Source organism: Periplaneta americana, chromosome 7 (assembly GCF_040183065.1).
Source record: "Periplaneta americana isolate PAMFEO1 chromosome 7, P.americana_PAMFEO1_priV1, whole genome shotgun sequence".
Classification (NCBI taxonomy): Eukaryota; Metazoa; Arthropoda; class Insecta; order Blattodea; family Blattidae; genus Periplaneta; species Periplaneta americana.
In genome coordinates, this window is record NC_091123.1 from 179,171,451 (window position 1) to 179,191,851 (window position 20,401).

Here is a 20,401-nt window from a genome sequence, read left to right on the forward strand (position 1 = left end):
CTCAGATGGTTATGATTTAAAGAACTACAGAATTTAATCATGGTGTGCTGGATGAGGTGAATTCTTAGCAAAGATAATACTATATTAAATTAACGTGAGCCGTCTGTGCTTATCTAATTTTATATATTGATTATATCATTAACGTTTTCGGCACTAATGTGCCATTTTCAAATGTATGAAAGTTTGCCTAATTACATTTTCAAATAGATGTACATGAACTGTGTAAGTGAGACATATAATGTGTACCCTTGATGATTTGAACATAAATGTAAAACACTAATATGTAGATAATTAAAACACTCAATTATTAGCAACAATTAAAACCTATCAACTAATTTGTTCTTCTGCTATGTTGTCCATCTTTTGTAGAACAATGTGGTTAGCTTGACGTTAATATTTTGTCAAATGCAGTTATCCAGTCATTAAAATTGTTAAATTGCACTGTGATATAAAATGTTAAAATACTTAATGTTGACGTGTCTTATTTATTGTTATTGCACCAAGGTTCCTTGTTTGATCACTTTCACATGATGAAGCACTTTAACTAGATGGAACATGGTACGCAATATGTTACAGTGATACCTGGTTATTGTTTTTCTTCGGTTTGTCGTTGTTGAACACTCAGATGGTTAAGATTTAACCCATATATGCCCACAGGATCGTTAACGACCCACATCATATTTTTATTAGGTCCTTTAATATTTTTTTTAAATTTTCGGTTGGACACCGGGATCGAACCCACAACCTCGGGCACAGAAGGCCAGCACTATACCAATTTCCTACAACTTTTAATTGAAGAAAAAACGTAGCGGTAAATAGTGTAAGTTTATGTGTACCGTTAACTGCGCACAATTACATTGTAAGAACTTAATTACAGAAAAGTTCGGGAATCCGAATCCCAAATATCCGAGCAATTCGAGAATTAGGACTTTTCTAAAACTGTCAAACTTTCTCAATGTAATAAGCTTCTATGCAGTACATATGTGTACATGCGAGAGTGGCACAAATACACAGCAGCTATTAAAAAGCTTCGCTGTGGTCATGTTTAAACACGATTGCATTGCAATTATTTCAGTAGTGAAAATTTTTATGCTTGAGCGTTTGTCAGATATTGACTATGTTTTTCTTTAAGGCTATTAATTTTAACAAATAAAACATACCTCATATGCTAATGAATAAACTGCAGAAATTTACTTAGGCCCTAATGTATAAAAATCGCTAAACATAGGTTAAATTTAACTGAACATTACTATTTAACTCGAGGTTAGTTCCTACATAATATACTGTATAAAATTAACTTAAGAACATATAAACTAGGTTTAGTACTAACTGATATTCGCAGCAAAATATGTGGCAGCATAGCGAAACATGAAAGAGAAGGGTGACATCCTCAAAATCACTCTTTATGTATTAGGGAGGATTCAAATTAATACTGTTCTGAAAATCTCGAAACTTATTCTTTTAGCATCATTATACTTCATAAAATGAGAAACTAAAGAGGAATGTAATAATAATAATAATATATTTTTTTATTTGTGATAACAAAAACCTGCAATATGTACTGACAACAAATTGTTCATGATTTTTATGTATGACTACATTTTACATGTAATATAATTTATTTGAATAAAATATTGAAATTAAAGTGTAAGTTTACTTTGTTCCTTAACAACCCAATCATTTCATCCTGCACAGTGATTTATGGTAACTAATATGTTTTAACACTTTTAGGATTTGAGAACCTCACTTTACAAAATAAAGGTCAACAAAGTTGAAATAATAAAATCTAGTTTATTCAAGATTCTGAGACAGAAAGATGTTCAGCGTTACAATCATGCAGTGTTAGATACTAAAAATAACTGGAAAGGAATTTTAAAATGTTACATTCTTTCGGATCAAATTTCTGCACATGTAATGGACAAAACTAAAATTCTTTCGATCATTTATGATCATACTACACTGCTCTCTTAAATTGACTGATCACATTGTGAATTAAAAGATTTTCCAAAATCACGATATGAAATGTTTCATATAAAACAATAATTTTTGTCACAAAACGTAAGCAAAAATAAGCAAAATTGTATTAATCGTTTTTTGTTTGAAATATCTCAAAGATTGACCCCCTGAAAATAATGACATTACTTACGGATCATTCTGTACAGGTGTATCTAATGTGTGTGTGTGTGTGTGTGTGTGTGTGTGTGTGTGTACTTGACAGAAATCGCTGTTTCTTTCAGTCATTTTCTACAGTTTCAGTCTTTGTGTAATAGATTTAAATTGCCGTTTCTGTCAGCGATTTTGTATAATTTCAATGTGTGTGAAGTAGACAGTAATCAATATTTTATCAATTATTTTAATTATGCCATAAGAAAATTCCAGGACAACAGAGAGGATTTGGAATTGAACGGGTTACATCAGCTGCTTGTCTACGCGGATGACGTGAATATGTTAGGAGAAAATCCACAAACGATTAGGGAAAACACGGAAATTTTACTTGAAGCAAGTAAATAGATAGGTTTGGAAGTAAATCCCGAAAAGACAAAGTATATGATTATGTCTCGTGACCAGAATATTGTACGAAATGGAAATATAAAAATTGGAAATGTATCTTTTGAAGAGGTGGAGAAGTTCAAATATCTGGGAGCAACAGCAACAAATATAAATGACACTCGGGAGGAAATTAAACACAGAATAAATATGGGAAATGCCTGTTATTATTAGGTAGAGAGACTTTTGTCATCCAGCCTGCTGTCGAAAAATCTGAAAGTTAGAATTTATAAAACAGTTATATTACCGGTTGTTCTGTATGGTTGTGAAACTTGAACTCTCGCTTTGAGAGAAGAACATAGGTCAAGGGTGTTTGAGAATAAGGTGCTTAGGAAAATATTTGGGGCTAAGAGGGATGAAGTTACAGGAGAATGGAGAAAGTTACACAACACAGAACTGCACGCATTATATTCTTCACCTGACATAATTAGGAACATTAAATCCAGACGTTTGAGATGGGCAGGGCATGTAGCATGTATGGGCGAATCCAGAAATGCATATAGTGTTAGTTGGGAGGCCGGAGGGAAAAAGACGTTTAGGGAGACCGAGACATAGGTGGGAGGATAATATTAAAATGGATTTGAGGGAGGTGGGATATGACGATAGAGAATGGATTAATCTTGCTCAGGATAGGGACCAATGACGGGCTTATGTGAGGGCGGCAATGAACCTCTCCGAGTTCCTTAAAAACCAGTAAGTAAGTAGGTAAGTAAGTAAGTAAATAATAATAATAATAATAATAATAATAATAACAACAACAATAAAATTCTCTCTTACAAGTTGTGTCCGAAGAGAATGAATAAATACTGGAAGCTAGAATGTTTAAAATACAATGTAATTAAATTTAGTTGAAGTCTATATTTAAAAAAAATTAATGTATTATAAAGTTATGGTTTATTTAACGACGCTCGCAACTGCAGAGGTTATATCAGCGTCGCTGGTGTGCCGGAATTCTGTCCCGCAGGAGTTGTTTTGCATGCCAGTGAATCTACTAACATGAGCCTGTCGCATTTAAGCATAGTTAAATGTCATCGACCTGGGCCGGGATCGAACCCACAACCTCGAGCACAGAAGTCCAGCGCTATACCGATTGCGCTACCCAGGCCGACTTTATATGTACTACCTTGGTATTATTATCCATTTGAAATAGAAAAGTTTTAAGAAAAGAATGACTCGTCTAGAAATGTGGAATTTCGGCGTACCATTAGATTTTTATAAGAAGGAAAAGGCGAAGAAAAGAGTAGATAATTCCTTTGTGAATAGTCACACTCCGTACGCTGGACTTTTGCTAGCCACATCATCCTGTGTGAGGCACAATCTGGAGGAAGTCATATCTGAGTTCCATCCTCTGTTCATTCTGTGATTATGTGCAGAGCTGTAAACAAGCTACTTTTAAAGGTAAGAAATGCAAATGTGTATATATATTTTCTTTTGTTATTATATTAAAAATATTACTCTTCTTTCTAAGTAAATGCAATAAGGGAATTGTTAAGTTCTCAGTCCACTATAAATGGCAATGAATTTGATGAAAAACTGTATTATGAGTCTCTCTATTCTTTTCCAGTTGTTCACAGACACTTCCAAATTGTTTCTATATTATTCCCTTATTTTTACTAACATTTCTAATATTAACCTGGCTATGCCTTTAGATTACCGGAAACCGGAAACATCGTTTGCTACCCCTTCCATGACTGGAGTTCGATGATACTGGCGTAAAATTCAAACAAATCACTTTACTAGGTATAAGAGGGAAGAAACGTAGTTCATCCTTTTACGTAAACTAGGAAATATCGCGATTTTGAGTTTGATAATTTTCATTAGGTTTTTCTTTAATCGAAATACAGTACTGTATTAACAATAAGTGATTTTACTCACGAACTGAGCTATCCATTCGGACGTATTCATTATGCAGTGTATATTATACTGTCTACGGCACATTAGCGTACAATATAGAGAATGAAATTAAATTGAAAGATAATCATAATATGGATATTTAAACACAATTTTGAAAATGGTGGCGGTTCATTTCGATACAGGCTTCAGTTCTAATGTATGTAATTCCAATTACCAGTTTCGTCCTTCGTACTAGTAACTCATGTTGAAATAATTCTGTACCAACTCTGTAAAAGAGTACCTTACGTACTGTAAATTCAATCTTCACCTCTGCCCGATGCGAAAAGATAAAATTACTCAGACATGCTATCTACTGTCCGTCCAAGTAGTTATGTCGCAGGATCGTAGAAAGGGGGAAAATCACGTGACAGTCAATTACTTAACGAGGCCCTTTTATTTAAGTTATTTTAAACTGTTGTATAATATTACGTAATCGTCCAATTCCTAGCAGAAATTAATGTTTTCAGACAAAAGCTAAGACAGCCCAGCCACTAGCCTTTACAGAGGTGCGAGCAGAAGCGGTTGGGGGAAATCGGGATGCGAGTAGGCAAATGGTCGATATTATCTGTGCGAAAATACGATTAAATGTTGAAAGCTGTTTCGTCACTGGAAAATGCGAACATATTTCCGGAACGTACTATACTGACGAACTCAGTAGTGTTTACTATGACCGTAAGGCGACTTTGACTGCATACGCGGTCTTGGTTCTGTGTGGAGACGGTTGGAAGTTTACTAGTAGAGGGGATGGAAGTGAAGTACATTCAAAAACTCAAGTAGGCTACAATAAAAATTGAAGTAAAAATAAAATGATGTCCCTGAACATAATTAACATGTTCTACGAGCCCTATATTTGCTATTATAGCTTTAACTCCTAAGGATGTACAGAGTTTTCATTTCAAAACTTCCCTGTCTAAAATAATATTATTGTATTCTAATTAAATTAAATTTAAACAAAAAGTAAATAAATATATATCCTGAAAAGGAAGTTTAAAGCCAGTGTTAATTGCATTTTATGTTTCACCACAACCCCCATTGACCTTAAAAATTCCAAATGACACCCCTATACAATGATACACATGAAAGAGAATTGTTTATACATCTCATTCATTTGTTGTGGAGCCTTTTGTTTGTTTTCTTTGTAATTTTATGCACGTTTTTACTGAATCACCCTGTATAATTAAATGATTACTATTGTTCCTTATCTCGATTACTTTTCACAGCCTAATAGTCGTGCAAGTTAGATTATATCCTGGTCGAGATATAAACAATATTTTCCTGAACTATTTTAAACTCAGACGCTTGAGATAGGCAGGGCATGTAGCACGTATGGGCGAATCCAGAAATGCTTATAGAGTGTTAGTTGGGAGGCCGGCGGGAAAAAGACCTTTGGGGAGGCCGAGACGTAGATGGGAAGATAATATTAAAATGGATTTGAGGGAGGTGGGATATGTTGATAGAGAATGGGTTAATCTTGCTCAGGATAGGGACCAATGGCGGACTTATGTGAGGGTGGCAATGAACCTCCTTAAAAGCCAATAAGTAAGTATTCTAAACTCCTCCAGGAACATCTTAGATATGCATCTCTGCTCGATTTGTCTCATCTTTCAATTTAATGCGAACAGAACGCTGAGTGTTTACTCACTACTATTTTAATGCATTCACAGATATCCCAGTGACTGCATTTCGATACACCATTATGTCTCCTCTGCTTTATGGTTTGATTCTGGTAAGTCCATTTTTTTTTTCACTTGACTATCGTCTTATTCTGTAACATTGTAGTAGCAGAATTTATCGCACATTAAGAATGAACTTTTATGAGCTTTGGTTTCTTCTTGGATTTTTATGACACGTTATCAAAAGTGATCGAGCTTTCACCTTCAGTTGAGGTAACAAGGGGTGTTATGGAAGAGGTATAGCTTTTGTTAATATAATTTTACTAAATTTCAACATTTTCCCCTCTGAAACTGTAGGTCCTCTGGAAACAAAAATTGGCGTGCTTAATATACACCATCTGTACATCAATAAATAATTTTTGTGCGAGATCGTGCGTATTTGCTTGGTTTCCGCACAAAACCAATACGCGGTAAGTGTGAAATACCACATTCAGTATTCCCAACGTAACACACAAAACAATTTCCCTATTCTTACCGCTTAAGCGCCATATTCATTTTACTGCTTTAGGCTTTTAACATATTATTTTTAGAGACGTTTAACATAGTAATAATTATAAATTGGAAACTTACCACTGCAATTTCACCTAAATTGCAATGTTAATTATTGTTTTTAAATATTTGCAAAAATTAAGTAAACTCTACAACATCACAAAAGTTACTGCATTTGTAATGCAAGTACCATTAATGAAGCCGTGAAAAAATCAACAAGATTCCAGATGCCGATGTTATTACTGCAATATGTTATATAAATAATATTGTTAAAATATTAAAATGAAAAAATAAATCATTACATAACCTTACCGTTTGTTTTAAGTTCGCATTTATAGACTGGGGGAAAAAAAGACAGACGTATATCACGGCCTGCTGGAATATAGTAAACACAGCAAACATTTCATAGCAACAATTTGAAGATAGATATTTTTGTTTTTAAACGTTGCCGTTATTGAACAGAAACCAAGATGGAGATTTCATTGCAACTATTTAGAAATTCCTCTTTCAGGTATGTAATAAACGATCTTCGCACAAAATAATGTACGATACACGAGCGGTATGTTTGTTTTCATGTTCTCGGAAATTAAAAAAGCTCAACTACGTTTCGCTTTTTCAATCTTTTCCTCGAACATGAAAACGTCAACATACCGCTCTTGTAACGTGTATTACTATAATGTTATTGAAAACCCAATAGTTATTTTTTCTTAACTTATGAAAAATATTTGAGATATTTTTTAGCCGGGCAGCGTTTAAATGTTAACCCAAAACTTACTTAAGATATCTTAATGAAACTTCGTATGAATACAAAGTTCCTCATGTGGACAACATAGAGTAAAATCTTTAAGAGAAACTGAACAGTTTTTTTTAAGAAATTAGTAGTTACCTATAGAATGAAATAAAAAGTGAAAAAATATTTCTAAAACTAACATGATAGAGATTTTAGTATATGTGGTAGACATGTTTATTTAAATTAGATAAAAAAAGAATTACATTAAAATTCAAATATCTGAGTAATTAGTGTATAGTATTGTCACAAGAGGTCGGTCTGAGAATCTCCCGATAAATCCACGAACGAAGCGAGTGGACTTATGTTTCGCTCGTGGATTTATTGGAAAATCTCAGGAGAGTGACATTTATCAAGACTATTTCGTGAATAAAATAAAAAATGTAAATAATATATCCATTAAGTTCGCTTACAAACTGTTAATATTTGTATATTTATGAATGCTTAACCTATTCAGACATTGTGAAGTTGAAATAGATGAATATCGATTACTGCAATAAAGAAATTGAATGTTATTCAGTAATGCCAATTGAGAAAACCGAAATACAGGTTTAAAAATGTTAATTACATGTACTGCGCTTTTCTTCTTTCATTATAACAGAAAAAAAATTCATGATCTGCTGAAATCATAATTTAATTTAAAGATTTTATAGTACGAGTATAATTACAAATTACCTGATTAATACATTAATTAAATGCAGAATAACGTAGTTATCAAATCTGAATGAAGTAGTGCCATTTTCTGTAGAACCAATGGATATGGAATTAGAAGATGATGTAGATGTGGAAGTAGGATTTCGCACTTTATTTAGTACTTCCACCATTACTAATAATGAATTCATCCTCATAAGTTTACGGGGAAACAGTTGGCGACACTGACTAAACAAAAGAACGAACATGTGATAAGGCCGTATGGCCTTAAATCTGGTAGGTGAAATAAACCATTATTATTATTATTATTATTATTATTATTATTATAAATCGGGTTGCAAAAATTATCGCGATGTATGACTGTGACTGGTTAGAATTCAAAATTTCATTACACTTCATTGGTCGAAAATGGAATGACGTCATATGAACGAAATAGTCTATAGTGATATCACAAGAGGTCTGAAATTTGCTTGAGTGGCATATATCTCTGAGCAGCACAAGCCATGCCATTTCAGTTACCATCATGGCGTGGACAAGTGAACATCGTGCATTTTGTTGTTGAGAATTTAAAAAAAAGGTGACTGTGATTGCAATGCTGTGGAAATTTCGTACCCATTTTAGAGTAGGACGATATGAAAGAATTCCTGACAAGAAAACCCTACTGATATGGGTGAGAAATGTCAGACAAAAGGTTCAACTTGCAAACAGAAATCATCCGACAGATGTCGCAACAATCGGGCTCCCCAGAATATCGCAGCAGAGAGGCATGCTATTACATCTCAACGACGTTCAGCCATTAAACATGCTCTGGTATTGGGAATCTTACACATAGATCTGAAGTTCCATCCTTACAAAGTTGTTATGGTTCAGTAACTTCAGCAATGTGACTGACTCAACTGCCAAGATGCTTGCAGAACATATTGGAAAATGTCCAGGCGATGCTGTTGTGCTCAGTAATAACTAAGCTCATTTTCATTTGTCGAGCTGCGTCAACAAACAAAACATTCCATATTGGTCCCCAGAAAACCCTCGAGGAATGCATCAGTGACCTCTCCGTTACTGTTTGGTGTGCTGTTGTACAATTTAGAATAATAGAACCATACTTTTTTTAGGAAGAAGGATGCACAGTCACTATCTGAGGAGTGTATAGCTCGTCAGGGCAAGCATTTGGACGATATTATTTTGAAAACAAAGTGATGTCAAAATGGCAAGCATTGTTCTGTAAGATGCTAATAGTAATATACGTTACAAGAGCGGTATGTTGACGTTTTCATGGTCGAGGAAAAGATTGAAAAAGCGAAACGTAGTTGAGCTTTTTTAATTTCCGAGAACATGAAAACAAACATACCGCTCGTGTATCGTACATTATTTTATGCGAAGTTCGTTTATTACATACCTGAAACACGAATTTCTAATTAGTTGCAATGAAATCTCCATGTTGGTTTCTGTTTAATGACGCCAACTTCGGAACACCAAAATATCTTTCTTTAACAGTGTTGCTGTAAAATGTTTTCTGTGTTTACTATACTCCAGCAGACCGTGATATACGTCTGTCTTTTTTTTTCCCCAGTCTATAAATGCGAACTTAAAACAAACGGTAAGGTTATGTAATGATTTATTTTTCATTTTAATATATTAACAATATTATTTATATAACATATTGCAGTAATAACATCGGCATCTGGAATCTCGTTGATTTTTTCACGGCTTCCTTAATGTTACTTGTATCAGGAATGCAATAAGTTTCGTGGAGTAGTAGACTTTACTTAATTTTTGCCAATACTTAAAAACAATAATTAACATTGCAATGTAGGTGAAATTCAAGTGGTAAGTTTCCAATTTATAATTATTACTATGTTAAACGTCTATAAAAATAATATGTTAAAAGTCTAAAGCAATAAAATGAATGTCGCGCTTAAGCGGTAAGAAGAGGGAAATTGTTATGTGTGTTACGTTGGGAATACTGAATGTGGTATTTCACACTTACCGCGTATTAGTTGTGTGCGGAAAACAAGCAAATACGCACGATCTCGCACAAAATAAAATTTTGAATAGGGTCTATGTTGCTCTTGTTATTTATGATTCTAATCGGGGAGATCATTCTGCGAGACCCTGTATTTGCCCACTCTTATCCTCGACCGAAGCTAGCCCGTTCCGTCGAAGAACTTTCATAGAGCCTTATCCAGTGTTGCCACATTTAGCGATAAGTCGCTAAATCTAGGGAATTTTGAATGAGTCTCGGCGACAAATTTTGTAAAATACGATTAGCGGCTTTTCTTCGAATTTGTATATGTTTCTACTTTTTTCTTTCTTTTAAATTAAAACATTCAACTGAAGTCGTGCACTTCTTAGTTTTAGAAGAGGCATGGGTGCATGCTGAGTAGTCTAATGATTCATACGTGACAGCCCTGATCTCATATAATTGTGATCAGTAGACTTCGTTGAATTGCCACAAACAGCATGCAATCAGGTTGCCGATGTACGGTAGTATAGAGGTGGTGAGCGACCGCCCGGTCTCATAGTATAAGCAGTTCATGTTAAGAGTTGTGACCGGTCCAAATAGATAGAGCAGCTACAGCTAATGTATACCTATGTAAGCACTTGTTTTTGCATTACTGTGGTTGGAATAGTCAAAGTTTAACATTTGTTCAGTGCAGACAAGAATTCAATCATACTACAATGAGAGTGTTGCTGTTCCAAACAATTACTCCTGGAATACCCTTACCCCCGCAGCCAGTCTTGACCCGTTGGAGAACGTGGTTGAATTCAGTTAATTATTATGCAGAACATTACGGAAAAATAATGGAGGTAATCATGCATTGGATAGCACAGACAGTTCCGCTGTTACAGCTATTGAAAGATATTGTCATTGATTCTAATTTTAAAATCGTCTCCAAAAGCATCATCCTGTTAGAATCGTCTAACCTACAACTCTCAGAATCCCTTAATATAGTGGATAAAGTATCACAAACCGTTATCCAAAATAACAATTCACTAATTTCAGAAAAAGTGAAATGTAAGTTGAGAAATATTATTGCTAAAAATTCTGCCTATTCACAACTTCGTATTATAAATGATGTACTATCAGATCACGACAAGACGTCTGAAGTTGGTGTACTAAAAAGTAGTGACTTTCCGTTCTTAAGAAATGCACCTATTACATCGTGTGATGTTGAACTACAAGTTCCCAATATACAAACTGTTTAAGTGACCATCGGAGGAGGTTACTTTGCAGTCGGTCAAAATGTACGTAACTCTTCACTGCAATGCACATATTCAAGGATGATGTGAGTATCTTACATTAAATTTTAAGAGTTAATATATCTCACTATAAAATAATTGTATATTTATATCTTTAGACATTTCCTACTTCAATGATCATTCATTATATTTCTTGAATGCAGGATACAGGTTTTATTGTAACCGCAGTATACTGCTCAGTGTTTACATCAGAGACACGCCCCCTTCTCATACAGTGTATACTGCGTGCACAGTAAACCTTGCGAATCTCGTGGCAATTCCACGAAGTCTAGTGATCAGTGATCAGTGATCAGGGGTGAAAGACGCTGATTCAATGATTCTCACGGGTTAGGTCTCTCTCTCTCAGTGCTACTGCTCCAACACCCATAAACGGTGGCAACTTTGATTGTCACGTGACGAGTCACGAGTTGCAGCTGATGTAATCTTGGTTCTTCCTCGCAACGCGGAGATTTTCCACTCCGAACCGACCCGAGGCAATTGAATTTTGGAATTTTGTGCCGAGAGTTCGTGTGAAGCAAATGAGACTGTAGTTTTTGCTGGTGTTATTACATTTTATATATATTTAAAAAGTATTACAATTTGCCAGAAAATGTGGTATCAATGATTGAATCAAGTGCAGTGTATTCTTATTTTTATTTACTGATATTTATTATTAATTTTTAGCGACATTTCTGGGGATTTTTTTAAACAACCTTTGGAGATGAAAGAGTAATGGAATGGAGAAAAATTCCCTCCGCCGCCGGGATTTGAACCCGGGTTTTCAGCTCTATGTGGTGATGCTTTATCACTAAGCCACACCGGATACAACCCCGGCGTCGGATAGAATCGTCTCAGATTAAGCTCCAACTCTTGGGTTCCCTCTAGTGGCCGCCCTCTGCACTACGTCATAGATGTCTATGAACGTAGGACTGAAGTCCACACACGTGCTGAGGGCGGCCACTAGAGGGAACCCAAGAGTTGGAGATTAATCTGAGACGATTCTATCCGACGCCGGGGTTGTATCCGGTGTGGCGTAGTGTATAAAGCATCAGCACGTAGAGCTGAAAACCCGGGTTCAAATCCCGGCGGCGGAGGGAATTTTTCTCCGTTCCATTACTCTTTCATCGTATGATGACGCAGAATATCTGCATGGAAATATCATATGTACTTCGGTACATTAAAATAATATATATGATACGCGTAAATCACTTCGTGATTTAAGACAGCGCTTATTCCGTCGGATCCCGGCCAACTAGTCACTCATAACGAGTGCACCTCAGCACATGTGTGGACTTCGATCCTACGTTCATAGACATCTATGACGTAGTGCAGAGGGCGGCCCCAAGAGTTGGAGCTTAATCTGAGACGATTCTATCCGACGCCGGGGTTGTATCTGGTGTGGTTTAGTGGATAAAGCATCAGCATGTAGAGCTGAAAACCCGGGTTCAAATCCCGGCGCCGGAGGGAATTTTTCTCCGTTCCATTACTCTTTCATCGTATGATGACGCAGAATATCTACAAGGAAATATCATATGTACTTCGGTACATTAAAATAATATATAACCTTTGGAGACATTTAGCTACTTTTTGCTGAAAAGTTAGCGAGATTGTAGGGCAACATGTTGGCAACAGTGGTGTTATCTCGGAATAGGCACATCATGTCTAGTTGCTTGCAATGGGCAGAGGTTGCTTAGTTTCGCAATAATAAAAAAAAAATGAATAAGTAGATTCTGCTATAAAGCATGAGAGTAAATAGAGACTAAGAGAATTTATCGTAGTGTCTTAAATTGACAAAGTTAGTAGGAAAGGAGCGATGTAGTTTCCATAAATGCAACTACTGTTAAAATTGGCTGTTTTTCTCTATAAATACCTAATGGAACATTGACTTTTCTTTCAGATCTGTTCAACAACTTTTGGATGCACGGCGTGCAAGAGCAGCTCTGATCAGTCTGAACCAATTCGTAGCAAGGAAAGAAGAATCCAAGTTTCACATCACGACATCAAAACCCTGCTCTGGGAAATGACGGAGGCAAAGAAGATTGACAACGACCATCAGAATTATTTCTCAGTAAAGCATGCCAGGCAAGTAGAAGAGAACATCGTAAATCTATCTGGAGGGATCACTAAACGTGAAGTGAGGGTACGCCAAGTGCCAGTAACGGATTCAAAAATATATCTGAAAAACGAAAGAAACACAAGTGAAGAACAATATTTTGACAACATGCTGTGCAACGAAGACGAGATGGAAAATATAAAATGGAAGAGTTCATTAATCCAAGTGTGGTGCCATGTCGGTTGTCGTAACAATTTAATTGACAGTTGTGAACCTGAAAGTAATACGACAGAAAAACAAAGGTTTAACTTACGCTGCGTTTATGATGGCGTCAGAAATTATTTTGAGTACTCACCTCAAGCAACTTGCTACGTAAACATGACTTATACCAATATTTCTGAATCAGAAAAGAATCAGAAATGCACTCTGGACTGCATGTATGACATTTCCAAGAGTTACACGCAAAAGTTTATTGAAGGGGGGGATTTAGAAACTGGTCAGTTAGCCCTGAACCTGACTGAAGAATACGTAAACGGCACTAGAATATGGATGAGGAATTTCAAATTCTTAAAGCCTGAGTCACTGGTCTATTGTTCATCTTGCGTATTGTTAAACGACGATGACAACGATATGATAGCACTTGAAAGAACGCAAAACTTATCATATGGTCTTCGAGCAATTTACAATCTGCTAGATGAGAAAACTAATTTGGTGAAGGAAACTGAGGAAATTTTTTCTTTAGCCCATACACACAATTATGAATTAGACCGCTTGAATTCAATTGGAGATAAGAAGCAGAGGTTGAGTGAAGAAGAGAGAAGCAACGTCATTACGAGAGTGAAGACAATTTTCAAGAAGTACAACATTACTAGTGTGTTTGTGGAAACAACCTGGGGACATAAATTGCTCTCTCTGAGCCAGTGGAAAATTGATGAAAATCTACTGCATGAAACATACACACAGACTGAAAAGACACTTAGTCAAATAAAAACATACGTAATATTCCAGCGATATGTAGAGCCTGTCGTATTTTCCATGATCTTCACGATTGGCCTAATCGGTAACAGCACATTACTGCTGTTATTTGTTTTCCATCCAGAAATCCGAACAACCCCAAATGCCATCGTAATGAATATTGTTGTGTGCGATATTTTATGTTACGTTGTTAACATCCCTGTCCGATACGTAATATTATACAAACCAAATATTATTCAATTAGCCAACACTCCTTGCACAATTTATATCGCTTCATGTCTTCTTTTGTTTCATGTAAGTGTACTGTCTGTATTGGGATTCAGTGTCCAGGGTTACTACGCAACAATGAAAAACGTGCGAGCTTCAGAAACTATAACATTTCGATTTCTAATCATATGCGTGATATTGGTTTGGATTATTTCGATAGTCTTATCGACTCAACTCGCTTATGATGTGGAAATTCGTGTTACATTCTGCAACAAACATGATATCTCAGGGGTTGTCAGAGCTCTGGGAAAATATTTCTTTATGGGGGGAATGGTGTTATTAGTTTTAGTGTTAATATTTAACTATCTAACAGCAAGGCAAGTAAAGAGTAGCATAAAAAATATGCCAGGCGAGATGGACAATCTTGATTTAGCGGAGTCCAGACGTAGAACTTACAGAACTTTGAATGCTCTGGCCCTCGTCTTCTTTCTAAGTTACGGTCCTAAAATACTGTTTACTCTTGCATTATATTGGACTAATATAGACGTAATGGAACCTGTTTATCAATGTGTTGATAGAATAACATTTTATCTTGTGTTTGCATATTCTTGCTTCAATCCAATAGCGTTATACATTGCCAGTTCTATTTTTAGAAAGTTGATAAATATACATCTATTTCGTCTTAAAGAGAATTGTGAGAAAAATGTAGGGTAACACGGAAGTTAACATCAGTATGGCTGTCTTATCAGAAATTCGTTTTCTTTATAATGAAGTTATACGGAGTATAAAGAGAAATGTTGTAATGCTGTAAAAATCGATTTATAGATCAGACCCATATTAATCGATAGTTATCGATAATCTGTTCGTGTAAGTGTGACCTCTTTATTATTATTGTTATCCAAATATTGAAACCCTATTTTACCTTTGGTATATTAGGGTTGTAGTTTGTTACATGTGAAATACATTATGTAGTGATAATACACAATTTTAGAGAATTAATAGTAGGTCTGAGTCATAGTTACAATATAAATACACTAATTAAGAGACAGTAAACAATACTAAATACGTTATGCAATAATTACTTTCAGTTAAAACAAAATGAAATAAAATTAGAAATTATAATCGAAGGTGTAGAGAAAGTGCAAGATTATTACATTAATTTGTGATTTTATACATAATTTTAAGCAATATTAATGAGATAATGCACAGAATTGGCGTAGTTACAAATAAAACACCTATTATGTAGTTGGTTTGCGATAGTAAAAAAAAATAAAAACAAAATTACTTATGGTTACAAACTATATACCTGTCATCAAATACTCAACAATAGTAAAATCTATAATACAAACATAGTTATTGTTGTTATTACTATTATTATGTCCCAAAGATAGACACCTTGTTTTACATAGTGCATTAGGATTTTATAACATCATTAATTTATATACAATTAATAGCTACAGTCTTGCGTGAATGTGGTGTATAAACTCTGTGAATTGTTTGTAACAACATTTTTTTCTAAGAAAATCGTAAAGGGGTGTGGAGTAATTTAAATTGCAGTCCGAGATATGATATCTTAAAAAGTGTCTTTTCCTTTCGAACACTGGACAGTGAAAAATCAAATGTTCAACAGTCTGATTCTCTTTGCATATGCACAGAGATTCTTCTGCACTTTTGATCCTAAATCTTTCAAAGTAGGAACCGAATTTTCCATGGCCGACCTCTTTAGTTATTACTTCTATTAATAGATGGCGAAGTTAAAGGCAGTGTAGCCAATAGTACATAAATATACCCGCATAATTGAAACCGCTGATACTGTCTATAATTATGAGAACAGTTAATATTTAATCTATATCACCATTTCCCCCGACACTTTTTATCCGCCTCAATAATGGTGCCACCTATTCAGAACTAGCGGAACTATTTCAAAGTTTGTCAATTTTTTATATCTTTGGTTCTGACTTATCTCGTGGTTAGCAAGTTCACTAACACGATCAGAAAACAGAGGTGTGATGTCTTTGAACGCCAGTTTGCATCTGTGTATTATGAAGAATGTATCCCAACTTTTGAACAGTTCTTTTTTTAATATTCAGTACCTACTGAGCGATTCATCTGGTAATGATGCGTGAACTTCTTCATATACCTTGAAATATTTTTCGCAGCTCTTCTGCAATACAAGGTCTTATCTGATGTTGCCGCGAGCTTTTCAGAAGCTTTCCATGTATTCAGGACCCCAGGACATGCGCAAGAGTTTCCCTACAGTTGAACACTCGATTATAGCAACCAAGGTTAATGCGCCACTTGGCTACAGCGACGATCATTAACAAATCCTGTTTTTAGTTATTAAACAAATGTGATGTATTATTTTTATAACGAAACAATTTTAATAAGTAACTCGACTACGTGACAATATGATATCTTAAAAAATCACATTCTAAGTACTGTAAGGAGAAATTGAAGGGTTCAGAGCCACAGTGGGCCAAGCGCCATTTATTAAAAACGGAGAAAGCAAGGGTTAAAGTTAAGTGAATACCAAATGAAGGTTGACATATCATTTAGTTTGAATGTGTATACTTTATATTACTTGCTATATGTTTCCATTGAATTATGGCGATAACTTCATTTTAGCCCTTGTTTTCTACGGTTTTAGTAAATGGCACTTGGCCCACTATGGTTCTGACCCTTCAATTGTCTTATCTGATGGTGCCGCGAGATTCTCAGAAGCTTTCCATATCTTCAGGACCCCAGGACATGTGCAAGAGTTTCCTTACAGTTGAACACTCGATTATAGCAACCAAGGTTAGTGCGCCATCTGGCTACAGCGACGATCATTAACAAATCCTGTTTTTAGTTATTAAACAAATGTGATGTATTATTTTTATAACGAAACAATTTTAATAAGTAACTCGACTACGTGACAATATGATATCTTAAAAAATCACTTTCTAAGTACTGTAAGGAGAAATTGAAGAGTTCAGAGCCACAGTGGGCCAAGCGCCATTTATTAAAAACGGAGAAAGCAAGGGTTAAAGTTAAGTGAATACCAAATGAAGATTGACATATAATTTAGTTTGAATGTGTATACTTTATATTACTTGCTATATGTTTCCATTGAATTATGGTGATAACTTCATTTTAGCCCTTGTTTTCTACGGTTTTAGTAAATGGCACTTGGCCCACTATGGTTCTGACCCTTCAATTGTCTTATCTGATGGTGCCGCGAGATTCTCAGAAGCTTTCCATATCTTCAGGACCCCAGGACATGTGCAAGAGTTTCCTTACAGTTGAACACTCGATTATAGCAACCAAGGTTAATGCGCCACCTGGCTACAGCGACCATCATTAACAAATTCTGTTTTTACTTATTAAACAAATATTAATAAGTAACTCGTTTAAGTGACATTTAGTAACAATGTAATATCTTTAAAAAATCATGTTCTAAGTACTCTAACGAGAGATTTTCTTTGAGAGGAAATCGCAAGGTAGATGTTAATGTCATTAGTGAGAAATACTGTTTTCAGTTACTGACAAAGTCCTTTTACGGACCAATAAATGGAACTCCAAGAAAAGAGGGTGGAATGTAAGGGACCGACAATTCGTTCCCGACAATCCGTCCCACAACTAACTCGGTCACAAAACAAATTCGTTCCAGGAGAATTCGGTCTCATAACAAATTCGTACTCGAGCTATTCGGTAACTTAACAAATTCTATTCGGTCCAGGCTTCATATTTGGGCTGGATACTTAACAAAAATGTCTTTGAAGAAGCAATATTGAATGTTGTAGATATACAAGTCAATTTAGATATTGAGGGAGAAGTTTAAAACCAGTGTTCACTACATTTTTAACCCTCTGCATTCCTACCATCCTTTGAAATTTCAAATGGCACCATTATATATTTTTATTTGTGCTGTTGATCGATCAAAATATTTAATCGATTAACTATTTGAATTTAATCGATTAATCGAGCTTTGATAGATTTAAAAAATGTTTAAATATATTGTAATACACAATTATTGTAAAAATTTAACTTGTGTTCGTTGGGAAGCATAAGTATTAAATGTTGTATATCTGTATATATTGTATCATTATATTACAAAACAACTATTATATTATTTACTAACATATTTATTATGTGGGCTTATACTTTATTGTGTCAATTTCTCCGGGGATTTTTGAGAAAAACTTAAATAACAAAAAGTATAAAGATTCGCCTACTTAATTCACCCATGATTTTAAACATGTGAGTGAATTCACATGCTTCGAATTAAGTGCCACCCTAAGTTTAGTAACAATGTTTCCTGCCTCACTAAGCACGAAAAAAAAATATATCTGTCAAACACGTCTCCACGATCGTTCAATTTAAATCCAAACGTTTCATTGAGTTTACCTCTCAAATTCTCATATGTCATAATGGAGTTTTCACTTTTCACAGACCACAGAAATCTGATTTTTTTCTTTAGCAAACTAAACACACAAGGTTCATCTACAAACTCAATTAAAGAAACTGCAACAAAACAGCACACTGGCCCCTATTGTAATCGGGTTACAAAATTTTAGAAACAGAAGAAGATAGTGACTCACTTGCACACGGTGTAGCCATGGCTAAGGGATGAGGAGGGCGAATCCCAGAAATGTAGCTTTGTATTTCATATGCTAGGAAGACGAGCTGACAACAAGGTGAAGGTTTTCTTGAAAAACCATAAAACTTAATAAGGGTTTCACATTGTGTTCCAACTTTCAATAGGGGTAGACAGGTCACTATCCTCATATCTCCATCTCTTTCTGAAGCGTTTGTGCAAAAATTTGCTGTAACAGTACTATTGTGTTTTGAAGTAAGCAATTGTCGGAAGTACAACCGATTAATTTTAATCGACTCGATTATTCGATTAAATATTTTTGATCGATTAATCTTACAACAGAAATTGATCGATTAATCGATTAGATTAATGGATTAAATCCCACAACACTAATTTTTATACTAAAATTTGAAAGAGTATTCAATTTAATATCCTGATCGGAAAAGCTCATCCAACTCTCTTTGCTTTCCTCAGCCACCTGAGGAGGAAGTCGCGGAAATCAACATTAAAATTGACAGGGCAGATAGGCAGGGTTGTTGGACGATATTCCACTTATAAAGAAGATGATGACGTGTTGTCCTATTTGAGGGCCATTGGACACTATATCGCCGACAACCTTTGAAGTATGTAATCAAATAATTGGCAACAAAGCGAAATTATCTAAAATAATTAAGTTATTAAAAATATGTAATTGGGAACAAAACTCTTGGCACGCATTGTCTTTGAACCAACTGAGACCAAAAGGTTCGGGAAACAATTTAAACTTGCACCAAAAGTTTTGGAAACTAATTTCATCTGGGACTAAACCATTTGGGAACCCATTTGTCCGGGGACGTAAAGTAGGGGACGAATTGTCCTAGACCCGGGAAGCAATATGTAATAACCAGGGAAAGGGATTTGGAGTATTATAAAGAATGGTGAAACGTAGTATAGATATTCGTAGCTCAGTGACTGTCAAGCGAGCTGCGTCACGGTGCATGGAAGAGTACAGTCCACTTCATACAAACTTACACGCAACGTCTGTAAATATATTTCAGAATAAAGAAATGGAATAGTTAATGAGATATAGTGACCTACATACATAATCTGCATTTCTTTTTTAACTACATGTGCTTTTCTTCGCAACGCACAAGACATCAATAAACAACATTACAAATATACATAATTAAATATGAACCTCTGCATCTTCGCGTGTCAGTGGACATATTGATGTTGATAGACAGTTGTCTTCTGTATGGAACTCGCCTCTGAATATGTAGATTCAAACGAAATGGCATTCTCAATTAATGCTATGCCTTGTTATAATAAAT

General features: G+C 35.1%; 2 protein-coding genes across 3 annotated transcripts in view; one reads left to right on the top strand and one right to left on the bottom strand.

The window, feature by feature from the left end:
• The window catches only part of unc-13-4A (BAI1 associated protein 3), a 758,033-nt gene that overhangs the window by 276,096 nt on the left and 461,536 nt on the right, over positions 1-20,401 (bottom strand). The window lies entirely within an intron of this gene.
• Positions 3,810-18,587, top strand: LOC138703808 (uncharacterized). The gene is made up of 3 exons (XM_069831999.1): positions 3,810-3,945; positions 6,105-6,166; positions 13,178-18,587. The coding sequence occupies exons 2-3, from the start codon at positions 6,137-6,139 to the stop codon at positions 15,227-15,229; spliced, it is 2,082 nt and encodes a 693-aa protein (XP_069688100.1). The 5' UTR covers positions 3,810-3,945; positions 6,105-6,136; the 3' UTR covers positions 15,230-18,587.